This window comes from Dama dama, chromosome 1 (assembly GCF_033118175.1).
Source record: "Dama dama isolate Ldn47 chromosome 1, ASM3311817v1, whole genome shotgun sequence".
Lineage (NCBI taxonomy): Eukaryota > Metazoa > Chordata > Mammalia > Artiodactyla > Cervidae > Dama > Dama dama.
Window position 1 is genome coordinate 52,098,749 of NC_083681.1, and position 22,046 is coordinate 52,120,794.

The window sequence follows — 22,046 nt, forward strand, 5'->3', positions numbered from 1 at the left end:
TCCATCATTCATGGCTTCCCTGCGCTCCTGCATCACACACCTTAGCCCAAGTGCTGATGGCCACTTCCCAAGCTCCTGAACTGTGAGTGCCGGGGCCGCCCCGGAGATGCAGCGTAGGTATCGCTTGACTGGTGAAAACAGGTTTAGAATCAACTTGGGAGAAGCCCAGGGGACACTCACCGACCCAAGAGGTGTCTGTGTCTCCCTCTCCCAAGAACCACCAAGTCTGGTCACTCCAGACTTTTTTTTTTTTTTTTGGAAACTTTTTTAATAGTTATTGAATGTTCTACAGCTTACAGTAAATATCATAGTTACAAATTCTTGGCTTCAATCTTTCAGAGTGATCACTATCTGATCTTCAAAACAAAACGGAACAAAAACCCAAAAGAATCCAAAACAACAGAACAAAACCAGATTTACACTTCACACACACAAGCGAGGCCGCGGGGCTTTCCACTCTTTACACTCCAGGCTGTGTTTTGAAAACACCTATAAGTTCTTTGCTCAAACTACTTGGAAGACACCGGTCAAGGTTTATTATTATTATTTTAAATGTTTTTCTTTTTAAAATGTCAGTTCCAATAAAATTTAAAAACTAGATTCCAACCTGTAGATTAAAATGAATTAAAAAATACAAAATCATATACAACGCTCTCTCACAGGGATGGTACATGCCACGAGAACAAGTTTCTCCGTCGTGTGATATGAACAGGGATGCAGATGCCTTTTAGTCAGGAGACGGGGACAGGCCCTTTGGCCTTTAAAGGTCATGACAGACAACGCCACGTTGCTAGAGGCCTGGCCTTACCTCCCCCTGGGTAAGGAAGAGCTGCAGTCCCACCATAGATCCAGACAAGCTGGCTGACCCAAGAAGGTGGTCTCTGGCCAGTCCCACTCTCAGGCACAAGTCCCTGACTCTCAGGCACAAGGAGGAAGGCTGGAGCCTGGAGATGCTGGTCTTGCTGGGGTCAGGCCCAAAGATGACTTCACCCATTTGAGGCCTATGGGCTGGTACTTACCAGCAAAGCTGTTGTGTTCTCTTCAAAAAAGGAAAATAGCCCCTCTACCAGGAGCTGGACTGGGTACAGGGCCTCACTGCCACAGCAAGAAGACCCAGGGACTACAGATGCAGCCACAGGGAAGCAAGCGTTCTAGTTTCCCTTTCTGGCTTTGTGGCAGCCAGTCCCAATCACCTGGCCACTGGGCTGGACTCAACAGCACACAAGGTAGAAAATACCCATTGGAGAAAGTGAGGGAGTGAGACCCAAGTCTGGCTCAGGCAAGGTTGGTTATGGAATGTTGAAACTGGCCTGCCAGGAAATTGAAAGGCCAGGCCCTAGAACCATGTAATGCCTAATTTCAGAAACAGGTTTTCTAGAAGGGGACGTGGACAGGTAAAGGACAAATCCTGCTGCCAAACTGGCACACCCAAAGGAGGCTGAGCTCTCAGAGGCTCAGTTGTGGAATCCAATAGCCTGGCTGGGTCTCCACTGTGATCCAGGTCTTGGAGGTAAGTCTAGCCTGGATTCTCCTGGGGCTGGACACCAGCATGGAGCCTGCCCCTCCACTGCCCAACCTGCCTCCTCTGGATTCCCAGGCTTGGCAATCAGCTGGGGACCACACGCCCTACAGTGCTGTGGAATACAGGCTGGAAAGCAGAGCTTCCACGTGTACTGTCAACTGCAATTGGGGAGCAAATGCCACGGTGACATCTCAGTGACTGATCCAGCCACAGTGCTGGGACCAAGACCTGTGCCCTCTAGGCCTCCCTCTCTGACCTCCCTCAGAGCAGGGCTGAGGGTCTGACATGCAGGGCTCCAGGCTTGATTCAGCCAATGCCTCTCTGGACCTCTGGCTGAGTCCTGTCTGCACAGTGAGGACATCAGAACTTAGTGACCAAAGGATCTGCACTACTCCTGTGCTCCGTGTGATTCATTTCTGAAGGGTACTTGGAACAAAGCCAGCCTCTCTGAAGACACCCCCCCAGATCTCTGGAACACTTCGGGTGGCCAAGGGTAAGAGCTGGGGCGAGGAGGAAGGACTGCACAGTGTCTCTCTAGATCCTGGTCCTCACCCTTGGGAAGAACAAGCCCAGGGACTGGATTCAGATGTACTTTTGGCCATTCAAGGCTACACCAGGTCCCCTGGAAGTGCCAACTCGCTGGGTCTGGATAGTGGGCCAGCTCTCCAGGGTCAAAAAGCAAGGGTACACAGGATTCCTAAGGACATAGGTCTTTCAATGGACAGGTGCCCAGGGCTGCCCCTGAACACATCTTCAGTCCTAGGCGTCATGACCTCCAAAGTGCTTTGCTCAAGTTAGGCCTCTTATTGCAAGTTCCTGTCCTTCAAGTGCTGCCAGCTGGAAATGCCTCTGGGTTCCCAGGGCTCCTCATAAAAATCTGCTCAGTGGGGAAGACTGACCTCCCAGGTTTCCCTGGAGTCTTCCTCTGTTTAGGGGCAGACAGGTAGCCCATCCCTTCTGCATGCTGGCCACCGAGGCCTGCAGGTGTCAGTAGAAAGACCAGAGGATTTGAAGAGTTCAAATCTTGGCTCTTTCTCTGATGAGCTGTGTGACCTTTGGCAACTCTCTTAAGCCTTCAGAGACTTAGTTTTTTCCATCTATAAATGGGAATTTTGGCAATCAGTGTCAAAGTACTTTGTACACACACAATAAACTCTGGACAGGTGAGTGTCCTTTTTCAATATACAGGGAGGGGGATATGCACTTTACAGTCACTGCCAGGAGAGAGAGGAAGAGCGACTGTCCTGTCTCACGAGGAAGAAAGGAAATCAATTTTTCCAAAATGTGGCAGAAAGATTAAATTTCAGGCTCTTAGCACTTCGGGGCACTCCAGCTTCCAAACTCCAGCTTCCTGGGCCCCAGGCTAAGGAGAGGGAGGCAGGTAGAAGTGGGGGAAGCCGTGAGGGTTGGCTGGTGACTGGAACCACCTGTACCCCAACCCTGCCCACCAAGCTTGTGGCACTGGTGAGAAGCAGTGGAATGGGGTGGAGAGAGGGCTTTGCTGGTGCCATGCTGCAGCTCAAATGTCATGTGGGCACACCCCTTGTCCTCTCTGGCTTGCTGGACTTCCTAAAATGACAGGGCCCCTCAAGCTCTGACTTTCTGTCCAGCTTGACCACCGGGCCATCCAGTTATCTGTGGATGATGCTCATGGTACCTCGTGATGGATGCCTGTGATCCTACCACGTGGGCTCATCCTACCACAGGCACACTACTGCCTCGTTCTCCTGGGCTCTGTCCCTCTGCAATGACTCCCCAAGCTTGGCCAGGCTTGTGGATCTCCATCAAAGCAAGAGGGTGAGGCCAGCTGAACTGGGGCTCCAGTGCTCAGACCGCAAAAGGGGTGCTGTGCCTGGGTTCTTCCAGACCCCAGCCTTTCCACACCTTGTTTTTGCCTTGGGATCTGTCCTTGATCTTGAATTACATACAAGGGCCAGGAGAGGGTGCACAGCATCGAGTTTCAGTCCACAAGCCCGTGTGTGGAGTCAGACTGGAGGGAAAGAGACCGCAGACTGGGATTCAAATGGCTCTGCCACTTATAAGCAAGTCACTCTGCCTTTCCAAGTCTCAGTTTCCTCATGGATCAAATGAGAGAATTGTCTGTTTCACGGGGTTAAACCAGATGACGGATATGAAATTGCTTTGTGAAAAACTGTGAGGTACTAGATGTTAGTTTATACATACTGGTACAGAATGGACAAAGGTAAAAAGGTAATTCCTAGATCTCTTTTCCCCTCCTCTGGTTCTGCCCCAGCCCATCTGGAGGCAGCGGGGTTCAGGGGAGCCTGTTGGGGTGCCAGCATTCTGCTCACTTTGGGGCAAGTTCCCTTTCCTGCTATTAAATAGGACCAGTTTCCTCATTTGTCAAATGGGTGAAATAACTTTGACCTTGTCTTTCCCTCAGGGTCAGTAAATTAAAGGCTGTGAAGTGCTCTGAAGTCTATGAAGCACCTGACAAATGCAAATGTTTCCTATTATTATTATAATCATTATTATTATTTTGGCATTTTCTAAACTTGTATGACATAATCTAAAACAACCTTCACCCACCCTCATACAACCAGGGAGTAGGAGGAGGTATTTGCCAAAAAAAGAAAAAAGGATTAACACTAGAAAACTTTCTATTGTTTTAAACCAAAACCTTTTCAGCACCCCCGAGCAGACCATTTAGAACAGCGGGGCTTCTCCCTACTGGTCCTGCACTTCCCAGGTGGAGGATGCTGCTGGGCTGTGCACCCCTGGGAACAGCTGGATAGCCTCTGAGGTCCTCCTGGCCCAGGGGTTTCCTGATTCCTTCCTCCTTTAGGGAGACATGGGAGGTAGGGGTAGGGATATATCCACGTATGCATGAATTTAAAATGAAGCGAGTTACTTAGACGTTCTAAATGTTATCAATGATCCCATTTTGTACAGTAAAATGTTCCTGTGCACGCTGCCCCCCCCACCCCCCGCCAACCATCCCCAAAGGGGCTGCTAGCCCAGCCAAGTGTCAGGTGCAGGGGGGCAGTGTTAGACAGCTGGGCTCCTGGCTGAGACCAATGGGGCCTCCTGACCCAGGGGTCCCTCTTCTCCCCAGAGAGCCCATGTTTCCTTCTCTCCTCTCAGGATGAGGGGCTACTGTCTTAACAGCATGGACTCTTTTTCAGCCAGTCCACCTGCTCCTCCAAGGGCTGGAGTCAGGTATAGGATGAGAGGTCCAGAGGTCTTCACAGAATTTCCAAATGCTATTTCCTCATTTGCAATTTCTGTTCCTGCCATCTGCCCCCACAAACCTCGGCCAAGTCTTCAACCTCTGCCTTTGAAATCCATGGAGGAAAAGAGCAGAAACAAAAGCCCAGAGACTGTTCCAGAGCTCATCAGGTGTGGGCACTGCTGGCTTCATTTTTACAAAGCCAAGCCAATCCATCCCTAGGTAAATTTTTGTGGGCAACATGCCCCAGGCAGGAAGGTTGCATTTAATGCTAATTTTACTGCAAGGTCTAGGGAAGTCCTTTCCTCTTCTCTGGGCCTCAGCTTCCTCATCTGTCAAACAGGGGAATGGATGAGATGATTGCTAAGGTCCCTTCAGTTCCATGAGTCGATGAAATGTTTATTGCTATTGCTTTTCCTTCACTATCCTGACCTCCAGAGCCACCAGCACCCACCTGGAATGTGGTTCCTTCACTTTGGCCATGAATGGCACAAGGTAACCGAGAACTTAGCCTGTCTGCCAGCGCCATGGACAGACAGGTGAGCCCTGGCTCTGGGAAGGACAAAGGGAAGGGAGAGAAATGCCACAGGTTTCCACTCTACTCAGGAGCAAGCTCCTCACCAGAGTGGATCCATGAAGGCTCAGAGGCCAAGGTCTAGAGTACACTGGGCACCTGGCCTCTGAGGCTTTGGGAGGCTGGGATCCCACCATCCTGCAGCTGCTTGGCAGGTCTGAGGTCAATAATCACCTTCTGAGGAAGTGCCAGGTCAGTTAACATCACTGTGCAAATTAGAGGGTCCAGGCCCAGACAATTTGGCCAGAGACCTTACAAGCCAAAGCCAGCAGGCAAGGGCCTCTTGACTCTCTTCCCTCTGCCTTTCCACAGTGCCCCCCTCCCCCCACCCTCCCTCAAGTTCTTCCAAAGAAAAAATCTGGTTTTCCCAGGTTCTCATCTGGGGTATTATTAAGCTGCTATGAACACTCCTACCTAATCAGGTGGTTTTGTTCTTGGTCTGTTGCGATGGTTCTCAGAAATATCAGAAGATATTTCATTTGTATCAGGATACAGCAATGTCTTAAACTAATCCTGCTTGAGAAAAATAAAAAAAGAAACCATCCCTCAGAGATGTGGCTTGCTCAACAGTTCTGAGTTTCTACCCTGGACCCAAGGGTCACATCCGCTATGCTCTTCAAAGGAAATTGCACCTTCAGCTGAACCACTGCAACAGACCCCACTCTCTGCCTGCCGCTAGACTAGGCTCCCAGGGCTGGATGCTTGGGGAAGGAAAGGAGCAGAGAGGATGTGCCTGGTCAGGTAGGAGAAGGGTGGAGCTGGGAGGGCAGCGGCTCAGAGCGGGGACAGTGGGGAGAGGCAGGAGATTAGAAAAAGCAGCTTTTACAAAAACCAAAAATAAAAACCAAAACCGTTAAAGATGCATAAAGTGACCCTTGCACTTCCGTTGTCTCTTCTTGCAAATAGAGGCGGTGCTGCTAGGGAGCTGCTCCAGCACCTGTGTAAGACTCGAGTAGTTGCATACAATGTGTGACTCCAGGTCTGGGGGAGGAAGGGGAAAGCCATTAGTGACAGTGGTATTCCTGAGGCCCTCCAGGAAGATCCTGGACCCCCTCCCCTCATGCTGAGAGCCCTAAATGGAGTCCTCAGTGCCTTCCCAGTGGAGTGGCCCATTTCCCATCCAGTGCCGAGAGCTGGAGACAAGGAGGCATGGCAGTGATTTTCAGTAACATCCCTGGAGCTCTACAGGTCACTGGTACTGCCTCAGGATCTGCAGAGGACGGGGGAGCCTGGTGGCGAGGGTGACCCAGGGTTTCTGCCTGTCCCCAGTCAGAGCCAACATCTGACTTAGATAAAAGTTCATTGGAAGGATAGGCCCACAGTTAGAAGAAGTCTGAAGACCATACAGTAAACAGCACAAAATTTAGTACTAGAGGATTGGAGTTCAAGTCCCAGCTTAATTTTTACTAGTTAAATGATACTAAACTATGTATTCATCTGTAAAATAGAGTGAAGATCCTTGCTTCACAGAGCTACTGTGCAGATCATGAGATAATATATGTAAAGTATCTAGAATATATAGAAATGACAGCTATCATAAAGAGTGATATTGCTGAACCTGGAGCAGGAAAGCAACTAGTAACTGTCACCTACCCCCTGTTGACACCTGTGCTGCAGGCCAAGCCAGGGACTTTGAGATAGTTCTGCTAGTTGGTCACCCTCCCACCTCTCCCACCCGGGCCACACTCACTTGGATGGGCGCAGGCTTTACCAGTGCGGGGGCACATAGCTGTACGCAGGGGTCCCTTGGGCCCTGTATGTTGGCATGGAGACAGGGTGTGCCCCAATCGCGGTGTGCTGGGGTGCAGTCAGCAGGGTACCTGAGCATCCAGAAGGAGAAGAGGAAACCTGATGAGGCCATCACAGGTGCTGGGATGAAGAGGATGAGCCATGATCTTTCACACAGCTGCTCCCCACCCACTCATGAGCTGCCGCCCGCCCCTCCCCACCTTTCCAGGAACGGTCTCCCAGGGGAAACCTTCCTGACGCTCCAGGACAGTCTCCAGTGGCCTCCTTTCACTCTCCTCTGTGTGCTCCTCTCACTGCACATCCCACTAAGAGGTGTCTGCTGCTTTATGTGGTGGTGGTCATTCCCCTAACCAAACTGTTCCTAAGGGTAGGCCTCTGGTTTGATCTATCAGTATTTGGTCCCCAGGGCCCAAACAACAAGGCTGGCACCCAGCAGATCTGCATCAGCTTGCTGACCTGATCTGGGGAGTGAGAGGCCTCAATGCTTACATTAGGGGCAGAGAAAAATCCCAACTCCCACCTCCTGCCCACTCAAGCCCTTGTACTCTTTCCCCAGAAGGTGACCTCGCTGATTCTCTGAAAGTTGGGTCTCTAAAGGTTATTCAGAGCCCTCTTGTCTTCTCATGCTCTTCTTTGAGTGCCAACTCATCCAAAGACTTCCCCAAACCTGCTCTTCCTCTGGTGTCTCTCCCTAACTCCATCCTCAGGGCTTCTGGAGTAAGCCAGAAATGGAGATGGGGCCTCCTAGACTCCTGTTTCTCCCAAGACTCGTGATTAATTACTGGACAGGTCCCGAAGCTCCCAGCTGCTGAAGAACATTGCTCTGTGCCCTCCTGTTTGGAACTCTGCAGCTAGCAGAGTCCTAGCATCATCATCTCTCCTCTAAACCACAGCTTTCCCCCCATATCCCCTTTACCCGCCTGTCTCCACCTTACAGTCAGAGAGAATGATTAGACAAACCCTATCTCTCCCGTGCTTAAACCTCTTTGCTAGCTCCCTGCTACCTAGGTATTCGAGACTCTCCATGACTTTATCTCTGACAACTGCTCCAGCCACCCTTCCAACTCCATGCTCTCATTTTCTAAGTGATTTAGACCATGTCCATTCTGTGAATGTGCTTTACTCATGTTCTCTCCCCTGGACTGCCCTTCCCTCTTTCATCTCTCTGATTAGCTTCTGTTCATCTTCTAAGGCCTAGCTCACTACATCCTCCATGGTGAAATCTTCTACAGCCCTGTGGACAGAGTTAGAGGGTCCCTAGAACTCCCAGGCACAGGATTCTTCATGTTATGCTACAGCTGATTCCATGACTGTGTCTTCCACTCTGTTGTGAGTTCCTGGAGGAAGGGGATGGACACTGACATAGATGCTGCCCTTACCTGCTGACATCGCCATGGTGGTGCCGGCCACCATTCCCATGGCCACGCCGTTGGTCCTGGGAGCGGCGACAGGCGCCGGGTATATGGCAGAGGGAATGCTGTTGGGCTGGACAACCGTGGTGTGGTGGATGACATGGGGCTGGGCAGCATACACCGGCTGTGTATAGTAGGCTCCCTGGAGGAAGAGGGGCTGAGGTCACACCAGCTTTTGGAGAGGCGGGGAGAGAGGGGAGGGGAGCCTGTCTCAAACCTTACGGGATGGTGTCTGAGAATCTCTGGCCCAGGGACACAAGGTCTGGGGCTCTGCTCATGGAAGTACTGTGCTGGTGTGAATGCTACCATTTTACATACTGGAAAAATGTCCTAAATGCAGAGCACTTCCCCAAATGTCTCTTACTATCTATTTCCCTTTAGGCAAAAAGGTTGAAGATGGAGACAATGGTCTGAGGTGACACCCCACTGCCTAGATCACATGACTGCTTTCTGCCATCACAGCCCACAGGTCTGCTGACCTCTGGGCAGAGTAGACAGAGGGTCTGGATCATCTTAATCCAGAGCTTCTCAAATGCTTCTACTAAATAATAACAAGAGCCTCTGACTGCGGACTGAGGTAGAGTGAGGGTGTGTATAGGCTGCAAGGTTACTGCTTCAGAGACACAAGAGTGACAGCTGATCAGAGCCACAAACTCTCTTTTCCTCCCCCTCCACCCCACCTACCCAGGCTGGTGGCTCCTTTACCTGCAGAAGAGGTGAACCCAGGATTCTACATGTACCTACCTGGGCATACAGATTCTGCTGGGGGTAGGCACTTCTGATTGGATACATGGCCGTCTGGTAGGGGTTGGGTGACGGGGAGTAGGGGGGCGGAGCAGTATTACTCTGGGTCGGTGGGACCTTGTATGGTGTCCCCGCAGTATATCCTGTACCAAGGCAATAAGAGAAACTTCCAATTAGTTGGCAGAACAGCATCGCTGGGAGGCAGCAGGTCCCAGTCACGACTCCCCAGACAAGCATGGGCTGAATCCAGGCTGGAAACACAGATGGGAACAGACAGAGTACAGGCTCCGCCCAGACAGCCCTGGCCCCAGAGGCAGCTCCCTCAGTCCTGGTGCATAGGGCTGCATGCGTGGCATCTTTCATTTCTCTGTGTCTCGGGCTCTGAGTCACAGATAAGAGGCTGGGACCAGATGATCTCTTAAGGGGCCCTTGAAACTCAGACAGTCTGGGATTCTGAGCCCTGTACCATGAGACAGGCAGGTACACGTGGGCGGGAGACCCTCAATCTGCTTGCTCTACACTGCACTCTCTCTTCTTGCTTTTTAGTCTCCTCACTCAGTACCCTGGGGCATCTGCTGCTGCTGCTTCTGTCTTGCTTTCTCCCTTACTCTCTCTTTCCTCCTTATATCTCTCTCCCTTTATGGATTGCTCTCCACCATACTCTTCTTCCCTGTCAAGTTTTAAGGTGGAAACCTCATACAAAACACCATTCAGAGATCCTCCTTTTCTGAGATGCTAAAAAACTCTGCTCTACACGGCTGGCTTTTTCTCCCCTCCTGGGACTTGGGGGAGGGCCACCGCTGCTTGAAAGACTGAAGTCAGGATCAAAAAGATTCACATCGACCTGGAACCCAGGCCACGTCTAGTCAGCAGGGTGGACAGAAGCTGGGGCGGGGGCTGAGAAGTCAGGCTCCAAGAAGTTCACAATCAGCCATTCACACAAACTATGCTGCCTTTGAATTTCTGGAAAAGAGTCAGATCCTAAGTTCATAGGAAAAACTTGAAACATAAATCACTTAGGAACAAGGCTATGTCCTTAGAGAATCCCAACATGGAATGATTCTATGGAAACTGAGTGATCATCAGGTAGCCCCACTCTCTTACTTTATACAAAGGGATCCTGAGGTTCAGAAAGGGCAAGTCTTTCTAGGAACGTCACCTTCTCTCTGAGTTGAAGGGACGGTGCCAGGGGACCTTGGCTTTGGATCTCCAATGGAGTGTTGCTGGAGATTCTTCCCTTTGGCCCTCCATCCTGACTTGGTCTGGCTGACACATCATGAAACCTCTCTTGGCTTTAGGTCTTTTGCCTACAAGACACTCAACAAGGACCCATTCAGTAACATGGAGCTGTTCTTACAAGGAACTGAAGGCAGAGTAAAGAGGGTGCTTTGCTGGAAGAGAAGGGGTTCAGGCTTCAGCCCAGGCTTTCCTTCAATTTGCTGTAACTACTGCCAAGTCTCTGGGCCTTAGTTTCTTATTTTGTAAAATTAGAAGGCTAAGAATGAAGATCTCTTCCTGAACTAAAATCCCATTGTTTTAAAGACAGTGGGTCTCTTCTACCCTACCCCCCATTTAAAGCAGGCTGCCATACAGTCACAAATCTCTCTCGGGTCACACCACAGCTTGGGCATACCCTGATGAGGTACTCAGGAGGATGTGAGAGCTACTGTGTAGTTACCACACAAGGCACTACTAAAAGGTGTCCTGTCCTCTTCCTTGGAATCATGCCATTTATCTTTCCACCTGTAGATTCATAGTTTGTTCTGCGAAAAACTGGAGAAACTGATGTTGTGGTCAAACATGCTTGGGAAATCAGCAGCAATGAGGATGGAATGGAGAAAAATACATTAATGAGAAGAGAGCATTGATAAGAATTAGAAACTAACTGGAAGTGGAGATGTGAGTCAGTTGAGGAAGAAGTCTACAGCAGATTCCCCCAAGATTCTAGATTGTACAGCTAATCATGAAATGTGGTCCAGGAGAAGCAGATACTGTGGGGAAGTCAAGGAGCGTAGGTTTGCACACTTGTAGAAGGAGCCGTTTGAGCTGTACTTCAACCAGAGACAGTTTACTTGTCTGTAGAACAAAGGGGATTCTCAAGATGGGCATGTCCCAAGAGCATGGACTATGATGCTAAGGGAGCCTAACTGCTATTCTGCCCCCTCCCCCCAAAGAAGAAGGTGAGAGAAAGGGAGAGAAGAGGAAAGGAGGGAGAGGAGGAGGAGAACTATAAAATAAGAGAGAAACAGGTTTTATTCCATGACAGTAACAAGTTTTAAAGTGACAGGATGAACTGTGAATCTCAAAGGATAGGCATATGCAGGAGACTATTTCCAGATTTACCACAGGATCTTTTATTCACACTATTTACATTTGAAACATGCAAACCACAGTTTTTGTTTGTGTGACTACAGCTTGTTTGAGTAAATCAAGTTTTACTGTAATACAGCCATGCCCATTCATTTACATACTGACTATGGCTGCTTTACTGGCTGAATGGTAGTTATGTTAGAGACAGTAAGGCCTGAAAAGTCTGAAATATTTACTATCTGTCCCTTTATAGGAAAAGCCTGTTAACTCCTGACTTAAAGAAATAAAACACTATGGGGAGTCCTGCCAGAATGGAGAGCACACCTCTTCCATGCAGGAGGGCAGGACACCCCTGAATCCTAAGAATCCCTATCTCTGAAAGCTATATAGCATAGGGTTATGGTGATGAGCAGTCTGGAGCCAGACTGCCTGCCTGGGTCCAGCTCTCCTACTTAACAGTTGTAGAATACATCAGTTTCCTCATCTATAAAATGGGGACGATAATAATATCACTTACTTCATAGGGTTATAGTGATGAATACATGAATAAGTGCAAAGCCCTTAGAAGAATGCCTGACACAGTAAGAATAGTTCATATAGGTTACCTATTATTCCTTTCTCTCTCCCTGTATAGAGAGACAGTAAGCTTCCTGTCCTGGGAAGTGTACAAGCAGAGACTGGTCTGAAAGACGACAGCAGACAGGAAGCTAAACCATGACTTTCATGGTGGGATCCAACTTGGAACACAGACTTCAGGATTCTAAAAATTTTAAATTTAATGGTTTTAAATGCCATGATTTTAAGATTCTTTAAAGTTAACACACGAGTGGTGCTAGACTCTCCTTTACGCTCCCAGAGAATGTGTGCTCAAGTTCTATCCCCTGGGAAGCTTGCACTCACCTTCTGTGTCACAAGGACAACCACATCGCACAAATTGTTGAGACTGTCCCTCTGAGGGAAATCAAGAGGCACCCAGAGACTGCAGTAGAATTTGGTTTCTACATCTAAGAATAACCTTGTCTGAGTGTTTCCTTTCTTCATGTTATGAAATAGACACACGTGAACTCAGAATACAAATCAGTTTAGCCAAAACACCCTTGGTGGCCAAAATGATGATGCTGGAGAAGGCCTTGCCTATTTGTCCAGAGAGGTTGAGAAGGGAGAAGCAGAACTGCAGAGCTAGAAGATATCTTAGAGATCATCAAGACCAGCACAAACATTTCACAGATAAGACAATGAGAGCAAGTGAGCGACTGCTCATGAGCACCCAGGACTCAGTGCTCCCTCCTCTAACTACAGTCCCAAGTCCTGGGCTTCGTCAGTGAGTCAGGTCAATTCTTCTCTTAAGGAATACTTTCACTGGACTAGATAATATCAGAAGATCTTTCCAGTGCTGATACTCTAAGCTCTGAGTATTTCAGTGAGACTTCTATGAGAAAATCCTTGCAAAGGACATTCCATAACTGACTGATGGTCCTGTCCACACCCTTGAGGATCACTGGAAATTCCCCTGGGCCTGTAGCCTGGACTACCTCAAGTATCACAGAATTCAGGGTTTATTACTTTATGCACCTAAATTTAAAAAAAAGAAGAAAAGCTGCTGGACTTGATACAAACAAAACAAAACCAAGTCAAAACAAAGACTCATTGATTTTGCTCAAATGAACTTAGACTCAACTCATCACTTGAGGCCTGGGTCTCCTGAAGAGAGTCCTACCTAAGTCTGAAGGTTACAGAACTAGGACTTTGGAATGCTATCCCTTAAGGACATTAGAGACTTGAATTCAATCCTCTCCAATTCAGGTGAAGAATCTAGAGCCCAGGGAGCAGCAACTTTCCCAAAACTGCATAGCAAATTGGTGCAGAGCTGGGCCCACAGATCAGGGCTTACCGTGCCCTGGGCAGAGTTCCTTTTTGAAACATATGTCTGTCTCTGTAGTCCAATCTTGGACATCTGGTATATTGGCCTTTGTGTCCCCATTTCATTAAAGGCAATATTGTGAGAGAAAAAGGGAATTCAATCACTAGCAGTCCCAGCTCTGTCTTTTGAAAAAGGCTTTGTTTATGGTACCCTATTCTTTCTCTCAGGTTCCTAACTATAATTTTAAACTCCATCAAATAGGGTAATAAAGAGAGTGTGTATATTAGCAAGATAAAACCTTTATAGCCCTCTCTTTAATCCTTCTGCACTGTCATAAATCTTTTTCAGCTGGAAAGCCCCTACCACTTTCAAATGCATTGATGCTCACATCAAGGATGCCTTTTAGACTAATCAGTTTATTGACTATCAGATTTATATGTCTGGACAAAGCTCTATGTATGAGACTTGCCTTGACCCCCAAGTCTCCTTGTTGGCAGCTGAACAAGAGAGTGCTGAGTAAGTAGGAGGGAGACCTAATTACAAACAGGCTTAGCAAGTGTTAGTGAAATTAAACTGAATTTTTAAAGTGTCCTGACTTTTCTCTGGTATTAGAAGCCACAAAATCTGTGTGCTGGGAGAAACCCTTGGGGGATATGGGAGGAAAATCAATCCTACCTCTATCTATAAATTATAAGAAAGGGGGTACGCCTTGGACCTTTCCAGTGACTGTGAGAGCCTGTGAGAGGACAGTGGGCTATAGCTACTGGACAGTTCAGTGGAACTTCAGGAAGAGGTTAGCATGGTGAAAGGCAGGGCCTTCTAATACAGAGACTTCCTCGCTGTGGAAAGTACTGCCTCAGGGGAATGAATACACCACACCTGAAGACATGTGAACAAAGGCTAGTTGGCAGCTGGAGAGAAGGCCCCTGACAGGGTGGAGGATATTGGGTATACAGCACCAAGATGACCTAGTCTAGCCCCCTCATTTTATCGTTAGAAAAAATAAGGTCCAAAGCATGGGAATTATCCAAGGTTACACAGAACCAAGTCTAGAATCCAAGTCTTTTGGTCTTCCACTCCAGGTTTCTTTCTGCTACACTACAGTAGGTATGTCTGTATGCATGTACCTCCATATGTGCAGATATAAGAGAATATGTATTATATGCCCATGCACATATATTATATCATAGGTATCTGGAAAAACTCCCTACTGCTATTGTCTCTCCCTTAAAAAACAGCAAAATTAATCTCAAGAAAAAAGTCAGTAATAGAAACTTATCCTGGGTGATACCTTTCTCCAGTTGTGCTGTGTTGGGCATATTATCTTTCTGAGCTTCAGCTTTCAAACTAGAATAAAAATCCACCCAAATAGGACTGTCATATAGATTAAATGAGAGGGTGATCATGAAAGCATATTCTTCAAAAGGTGAGAGTTATGTTGTATAAACTAGTTTATGTTGACACGAAGGGGCAATGATAACTAACAAGAAAACAACATTTTAATGAAAAACTTTAAATACAACATATTCTTTTAATTTACTTACTTAATAGAGTAATACTTCATTGAACCCCATACCACGGGCCTAGTCTACGACATCCCCCTGAGGGCCTGACCAGCCCATGTTGGCACAACTTAAGAGACAGGCGCTTACCACATGCAAAGCCAGCTATTCCTCTTTTGGACAGCTCCAAGAAAGCATGAAGATTTTCCTTACACAGAGTCAAAATGCCACTCAGTAATTTCTGAACACTGGCCCTCATTTTACCTAGTGGAGTCATTTTGTGATAAAAATCAGAGGTGAAAATGAAACCATCGGTCACTCCACTGAGCCTTGAGTGAATGGGACCCATCTGACCAGCCAGACCAGTTTCCGGCCTCCACCAGGAACCCCTGCACTTACGTTGCTCCCACAGTGTAGCTTCCATGCAAGGGGCAGTGTTTCTCAAGCAAGGGGCAATTTTGTACAACACAGCCACCTCGCAACTAAGAATTATCTGCTCCTGATGTCCATGGTGCTGAGGCTGAAAATCCTTGTGCTAGCTAGAGAAGGCCCCTCTGTCCAAAAGTCCACAAGCCTTTAAACTGCCCTCTGTCTTTTCCCCTGAAATGCAGTAACAGTCCTTCCCTCATCAAACTTAGAAGATGAGAGAAGGAAGTCTTTCTCTCTCCCTCACTTCTTTGTGTCTCCTCAAAGTGGGGTGCATGATTAAAGAGGATGACTTTTTCCTGTATGAGGAGGGCCAATTTTTCGGTGGGTAGGAGAGAGAACCTCTTAAAACACTGTCTTACAAATTTCAATTTTAAAAGTTCCCTTTCCTTTCTTCCTAAGAGACAAATCAGTCCCAACCAAGGGGAACAAGGAAAGGAGGAGACAGGCTGTATTTACTGAAAGCCGCAGAGGATGCTTGGTAAGTTCGGTTCTCGGTCCCGGTGTCCACTGGGAGGTGGAAGGTGCCTTCAGTGCCACAGGAAGACGAGTTCTGTGGCCAGGCCTGTTTCATCAGCAGAGTTGCTTAAGGGAAGACACAAGAATGGCATTAGGCAGAAATAAGAAGTGGGCACCACCAATCACAGACACAAAGCAAGGGTCTTGGGCTAGACGGAAACATATAACCCAAGGGGCCCCGTTCAGACACACAGGATGGTTCAGCCTTTCTGAGATGGGTGAGTGGTTGGGAGGAGTGCTGAAATGAGCTTCTAAATGATTTGAAGCTGAGGAAATCTGACCTTACACTAATCAGGAGAGTCGGGATCTTCTACCCACTACTAAAAGCATGACAATGCTTATGAATACCACCTTCTACTGTCTGGCATTCTGGCCTAAGGCTCTGAGATATAGCTTAGCCACTTTCTTGTTAATATGTAGCAACTTGGAACCTTTGACTGTGTATTGGACCAGATCAACTGAATACTCCTTTTTCATGCCTGAAATCTCAGCCGGAGGTGTATTTAACAAGTGCTTTCAAAGAGAGACCCCAGAACGCTAATTACCACCTGACGTGAACCTTGCTGGACTGCCATCTCTTGTGAAGGGACTGAGCTTTCGCAGCTTGGAAGGCACAGGCTGTCCAGCGGGACTCTCCCTGCAAACTCTCCTGTGCACCTAGCGGGGACCAGGCAGACAGACCTCTGGCACACCCTTTATGCCTCCTGCTGCAGTGCTCCACCTGAGACATGGCCTCACGAATTAGAGATGAAATCTTCTGGGCCGTTAAGAAAGCAACTGTCAAACTTAGAGTAGATGTGAAATAGAGATGAGGCCCAGTTTGAAAGAAATCTGCAGAGACTTTCCAGGCTGACTCAAAGCTCAGCTTGAGAAATTTGAAGAATGATGCTTCTAGAAGTGGGGAGTGACTCAAAAAACTTACCTTCGTGTGTCCTGTAGGCAAGGAGAGGAAATACAGTTTCAAAGGAGGGGGGTGCCTAATGTTTTAGGTATCTCCCTTGATCTATTTTCAAACACTAGAGGAGAAATATTCCCGACACAAATTTCTACTTATGACTAAAAGATGATTTTAGCAGTATCTTTTCCACTGAAATAAGGTCTTGGGAGTCATGGATATGGGGTGTTTTAAAGTATATTAGTATTGGCAACAGTTGGATATACTTGAAACATTTTAACAAGGGGCTGAGGTAGACAGGGTAGTAAGAGAAGCAAATTTGCCTATACTCTCTCATTCCATCAGGACAAGGATAGTCCACTCCAGACAGACTCCCATAAACCCCTCTGCCTGTCCAGGTAACTGGAAATGCCTCTGTATCCTTCAGTCATCAAAGTACTGGGGCCAGAGGAGGAGGTAAAAGACTCTGCTGTTTTAGTTGAACCGAGGAAAAGAATGTAGCTGTTCTGGGCTGACTCTGAGCTTGCATCAATGGCCCGCAATATATATAGCAGATGCTGAGAAATGAGAAGGAAATCATGGGCAGGGAAGTGACACTAAAAGGAGAATTCTGATAGAAGAAATGGAGATCCAGCAGAATTCCATGCAGAGTCCAGGGTCTTTGCTGGACATTAGATCATGACTCTGCAGACAACACAGGAGGAGGGCAGTAAATTTTAAACAATTACCTTGAGTTTCTTTTCCTGAGGGTCAGGGGTGGGTGAAGTGGCGGTGATTAATAAAGGAACCAATTAGTGTTGAAAAATCCTGTTAAGATGGCTCCAAGTTTAGAACCTGCCACTCCACTTGGCTGGAAAGCCCTGACCACCTAAATCAACTCCCTAAAAAAGTAAAACACTCAGCTCTAGGAAGTCAGACAGAGCAAGCTCAGGCCCTCAAGACCCCACAGGAATCTACCAGAGAGCAGAAGCCTGAAATCTGACTGTGGAGAATTTGGAGGTCCTATTCTGGTCCAGTTTTTAACGCAAATGGTGCATACTTTACCATAATTTTAACCATAAACCAAAAGTCTGACATTAGCCTGAAGGACCATGTGACAATTAAAGTCAGTCAAAATCAACCAAAGAGCGACTGAGGCCTACACTGCACTCAGCACTGAGGGGAGTGCCACGGTGGACAGGAACGCACATGGGTCATGGGCACCGCACACAAGGTTATTTACGGTCTAGCTGGGGATGCAACACAGCCACACGCCAACCAGAGAGTGAACAAGACAGCATCACGCACAGCAAAATAATGTTCCAGGTTAACCAGGAAAGAAGCAAGTGCGACTGTGCCTTTGATTATGTGTTTCCCAACTGAGCTAGTGAACTAAACTATATGTGTGTGTGAAGAAGTGGATATTTTTTTCTGGTTTCATTATAAAGAAAACAAAAACTAATATTTCTGTAGTTTTCTATATATATGAATATATAATAATCTAAGTAACTGGAAAAATTATGAAGACTAAAAACAACAAATAGCAGCTGTCAATTTGCTTTCCTCACTAGTTAAGATATACCATATGATCTTCCTTGTCCATGTACAATTCTAAAGTAACCTGTTGCTGGCAGCGATTCAGAACTCAGTTGTGGGATGAAGACAATCCAACTAAAGCTTTGAGAGGCGTGGTAATAGAGAAGGCTGCTCTGACAGGCATGCCTGTTCCTGGTGCCATGAAAGGTACAAACTCCTAGAAATGATCTATATTCTGAATAAATACATGTGTATATATTTGTCAAATATTATTGAGGTGCATGTGTGAGACTGGTGCACCTTATGGAGTGCTGTATATGTACTATTCCTCAACTTAAAAAAAGAGAGAGAAAGAACCCATGGCAGTGAAGGGCCACAGCCCAGTCACAGCATGCTGCCCACGTCCAAGTGCTGGGTTGTTCACATCCCTGGACACGGGGCCCTCACGCCCTCTGACACTTGAACAATCTGTTAAGCACACTTACAAGGAGGAGAGGCAGCAAGGGACCATCATCCTGAGCAATGTGGTGTGTCGGGAAATCTGAGTTCTGGCCTGGGCTGTGCCACTTATTAGCTGTGGGACCTTGGGCAAGTCACTACACCTTTCTAAACTTCAGGTTTGTTGTCTCACAATATGACAATAAATAACCACTACTTGACTGCTTGATAGCACTGATTGTGAGGATCAAAAATCAAGTATCCAGTCTCAGTTTCTAATTCTGGTGTTTGCCCACTCCTCCCATCCTCACAGGTGTGGACAGCTCCAATGGAAGCTCTCATCACCTCCTACCTGAATTATTACAACTGCTTCCTCATTCTGTTTTTAAACCTGCTAACTCCAATCTCCAAGCTGCAATCAGAATGATATTTCTAAGACCTACATCTAATCACAAAACCTTCTTTCTTAAAAACATCCCACAGTCCTCCACTACCTAACTCCTTGTGTGGCATTTAAGGCCCCTCAAGATCTAGTCCCATGATCTCTCTAGATTCTTCTGTTCTCGCTCTCAAACCCTACACGTCAGCCACACAAATCGCTCACCATTCCCAGACTATGCCAAGAAGCATCCCTTCTCTGTGTTTTTGCTCACACTGCTCACTCTTCTTGGCAGGTCTTTCCCCAGATGCCACCTGGTAGACATTTATTAATCCATCAACCATAAGCTGAAGACTTGCCTCCGCTATGAGGTCCTTTTCTCCCCCCAATTCTTGACCATACTTCTCTTGTGTGCCCCATTTGGTTCACTACCCTAGTTCCCGTGTTTCTTAGAAGTTCCCTGCTGGTTTGTCTATCTTCCCCTGTTAAATGGTGAGGTCCTTCAAAACAAGAACTCTGTCTTACTGAAATCTGCAGCTTCAAAGGGCCCCGGCTTAGGGTCTGGAAGAGAACCATCTGTTAAGAGAAGAGCTCCATACTACTCTTAATATTTCAGATGCTACAACTGGAGGGGAAAGGAAGCAGGAGTGCTTCTTTCACTTTCTATGGAGACTTCTGTTCAAGTTCATATATTCTGGGGCATACAAAAATGACTGCTCATAAACAATAAGAGAAATAGGTCTGTGACTAGCAAAAATGAAATAATAAGATTTTAAGAGGGCCCTCTATTAGCATCTAAAGGGACCTCAGAGATCATCTGGAATAAAACACTTTATCTATGGCCTGGAGATATTAGCAAATTGCCCAAGATCACGCAGCCCACAGCAGCATAAAGGAGAGATTTTCACAGCTCATCTCCTAAAAGATGGGCCACACACAAATTTAATTTTCAACATCCAAATAATTCAAGGTTAAAAGTTGAGAAAGTGTGCAGAGACTTTACAAAAACATTGTCCTGAGCAGCCCAGGCAAGGGTGGTGAAAGCAACAAGCCCCCCCTATGGTCCCTTCCTGTCTATGACAAAAAAAAGGACCTAGTCAAGTTACACTGCTGGGACCCTCACAGGTGCCCAGGAGTTCCCGTGGTGCCTTGGGCCTGGAGTCCACACTGCCCAGAGCATCCAGCTCTGGTCCCTGGTTTATTAGCACACTTGACCCTCACCTCTCACCATCCAGGAAAATGCCCCCAGATGAGCCAGAGCTCAAGATCTGGGCTGAGGGAATAGATGCATCTAAAGTCAACCAGGTCTTTAAACATGTGAGACCGCCAATGGAGACAGAAAAATCTGATCCTGGGCAGACTGGTTTTTTGTTTTCTTACAGGCATGATCCAGGTATTCCTCCACAGAGGAGCCATGGAGGCCCAGGAATTTTTGTTCACGGGTTTGAATTCAGCAGTCAAGGGTGAAGGTTTCTGACTTAGGTCAGACGGGACCCCGGAGGTGAGGAAAGGGAGAGACGCCTTTTAGTGCCATGACCCTTCACTGCTGCCCTAGGGGACGGTTCATGTGTGTCTCCAACCCATGATTTTGCACCATCAGACATGTTCCTGCATGCTTTAGGAACTGCTGCTGAGCCACCTGGGGGAGCCCAAGCCTAGGGGATGGGATTTGGGGAGGAAAGGAGAGGGGATCTACTGTTGTTACGAGATAACACATTCATAGGCCATAATACAGATGAGGAAAAATAGCTTTCCTACCATAAGCTGAATGCAGGAACTGAAACTCTGTTGGATAGAAATGTTAGTTGAAATTACCACTAAGAATCTGTGCAAAGTAGTACATATTGCAGTTACAAAAACAGACTTTGTCTCAAAATAGCAGTTTCCCCCGGGCTACATAAGAAAACCATGAACACAGAGGGTACAAAGTACCTCCACCCTGGAGAGGGTGACAGACTTGCCATCCAGGAAAGCCCACTCACTGGGGAGGGGTACTCTTTGGATGCCACGACATCTTCCAGACAGCTGACCCAGAGCTGCCTGGAAGTGCATTCGTCCAAGTTCCTGCTCTTTGCTTGTTTATGCTAAGAATAAATTTCAGTTCTCCCAAGCATTGCAGAGGGACTTCACACATGACAGAGGCGGTATGTGCTGGATAAAAAGCTAAAGGTTTAGGGACAAAACCACCATCTTTGGTCTCTGAAGAGCTCTCTATAAAGTGCTGGAGGGCTAGGACCAATGTAGGGGCACTTCATTCCCTAAAACCTCTGGGACAGTGTGCTGCTGTAGAAGGGGCACAGACTGTGGGCAGTCAGACTGGCTTTGAATCTGAGCTCCACTGCTCTTTAGCTGTGCAACTTTGCACAAGTAATTTTACCTCTCTGAGAAAAACTGGAGACAAGAAGCTCTAACTCACAGGACTGTAGGGAAAAAAAAAAAAATTGTGACAAGACCTGCATGGTGCCTGGATCATGGCAGGTGTTCAGAAAACACAAATTCCTTTCCCTTCTCAGGTTCATCATATGCACAATGGGAATAATGTATCTACTCTAGAAGGCTGCTATGAAATCAAGTGCAACAACAGATGACAATGATTTATAAAGATTTTTTGTGAGGAGGTATTTCATTTTTATCTATGTTAGTTATTCTGTTTTTCCTTTTGCTTCATTTTCAAGTCAGATTACCGTTAATATGACACATCCTTTGGTCTCTAGATTCTGAAAACAAGTCTCTGTTGGCTACACCTCCTGCAGGGCCAAATTTAAAGAAGATCTCTCAAGTTGTTAGAGCTTGGAAAAAAGCTCCAAGTACCCAAGCTGCTTTCAAAACCAATGAAGGAGTGAAATATTTCCTTGCATTCTGGACAGATGACATCGAAGGGTACTCAGTGCTGCTATAAATAGCTCTTTTTGAAGCAACTTCTTTGTTTCCTTGAAGAAGCTGAGAGAAATTTCAACCTGAGAGCCTGACTCCTCTGCAGGCGTCTATCCTGCAGCATCTCTCAGCATCA

The 22,046-nt window shown here is 47.1% G+C and overlaps 1 protein-coding gene across 5 annotated transcripts in view; it reads right to left on the minus strand.

Moving 5' to 3' along the window:
• Positions 1-527: 527 nt before the first annotated feature.
• The window catches only part of FAM168A (family with sequence similarity 168 member A), a 214,151-nt gene continuing 192,632 nt past the window's right edge, over positions 528-22,046 (minus strand). For 3 of the 5 annotated variants that reach the window (XM_061149808.1, XM_061149799.1, XM_061149816.1), the window contains 6 exons: positions 20,795-20,821; positions 15,750-15,875; positions 9,192-9,334; positions 8,415-8,589; positions 6,977-7,106; positions 528-6,267 (listed from right to left, as the gene is read on the minus strand). In XM_061149808.1, coding sequence (XP_061005791.1) covers positions 6,994-7,106; positions 8,415-8,589; positions 9,192-9,334; positions 15,750-15,875; positions 20,795-20,821 — 584 coding nt within the window. In that variant the 3' untranslated portion in view covers positions 528-6,267; positions 6,977-6,993. The remainder of the gene's footprint in view (positions 6,268-6,976; positions 7,107-8,414; positions 8,590-9,191; positions 9,335-15,749; positions 15,876-20,794; positions 20,822-22,046) is intronic. The other 2 variants (XM_061149824.1, XM_061149833.1) reach the window with 2 other exon arrangements.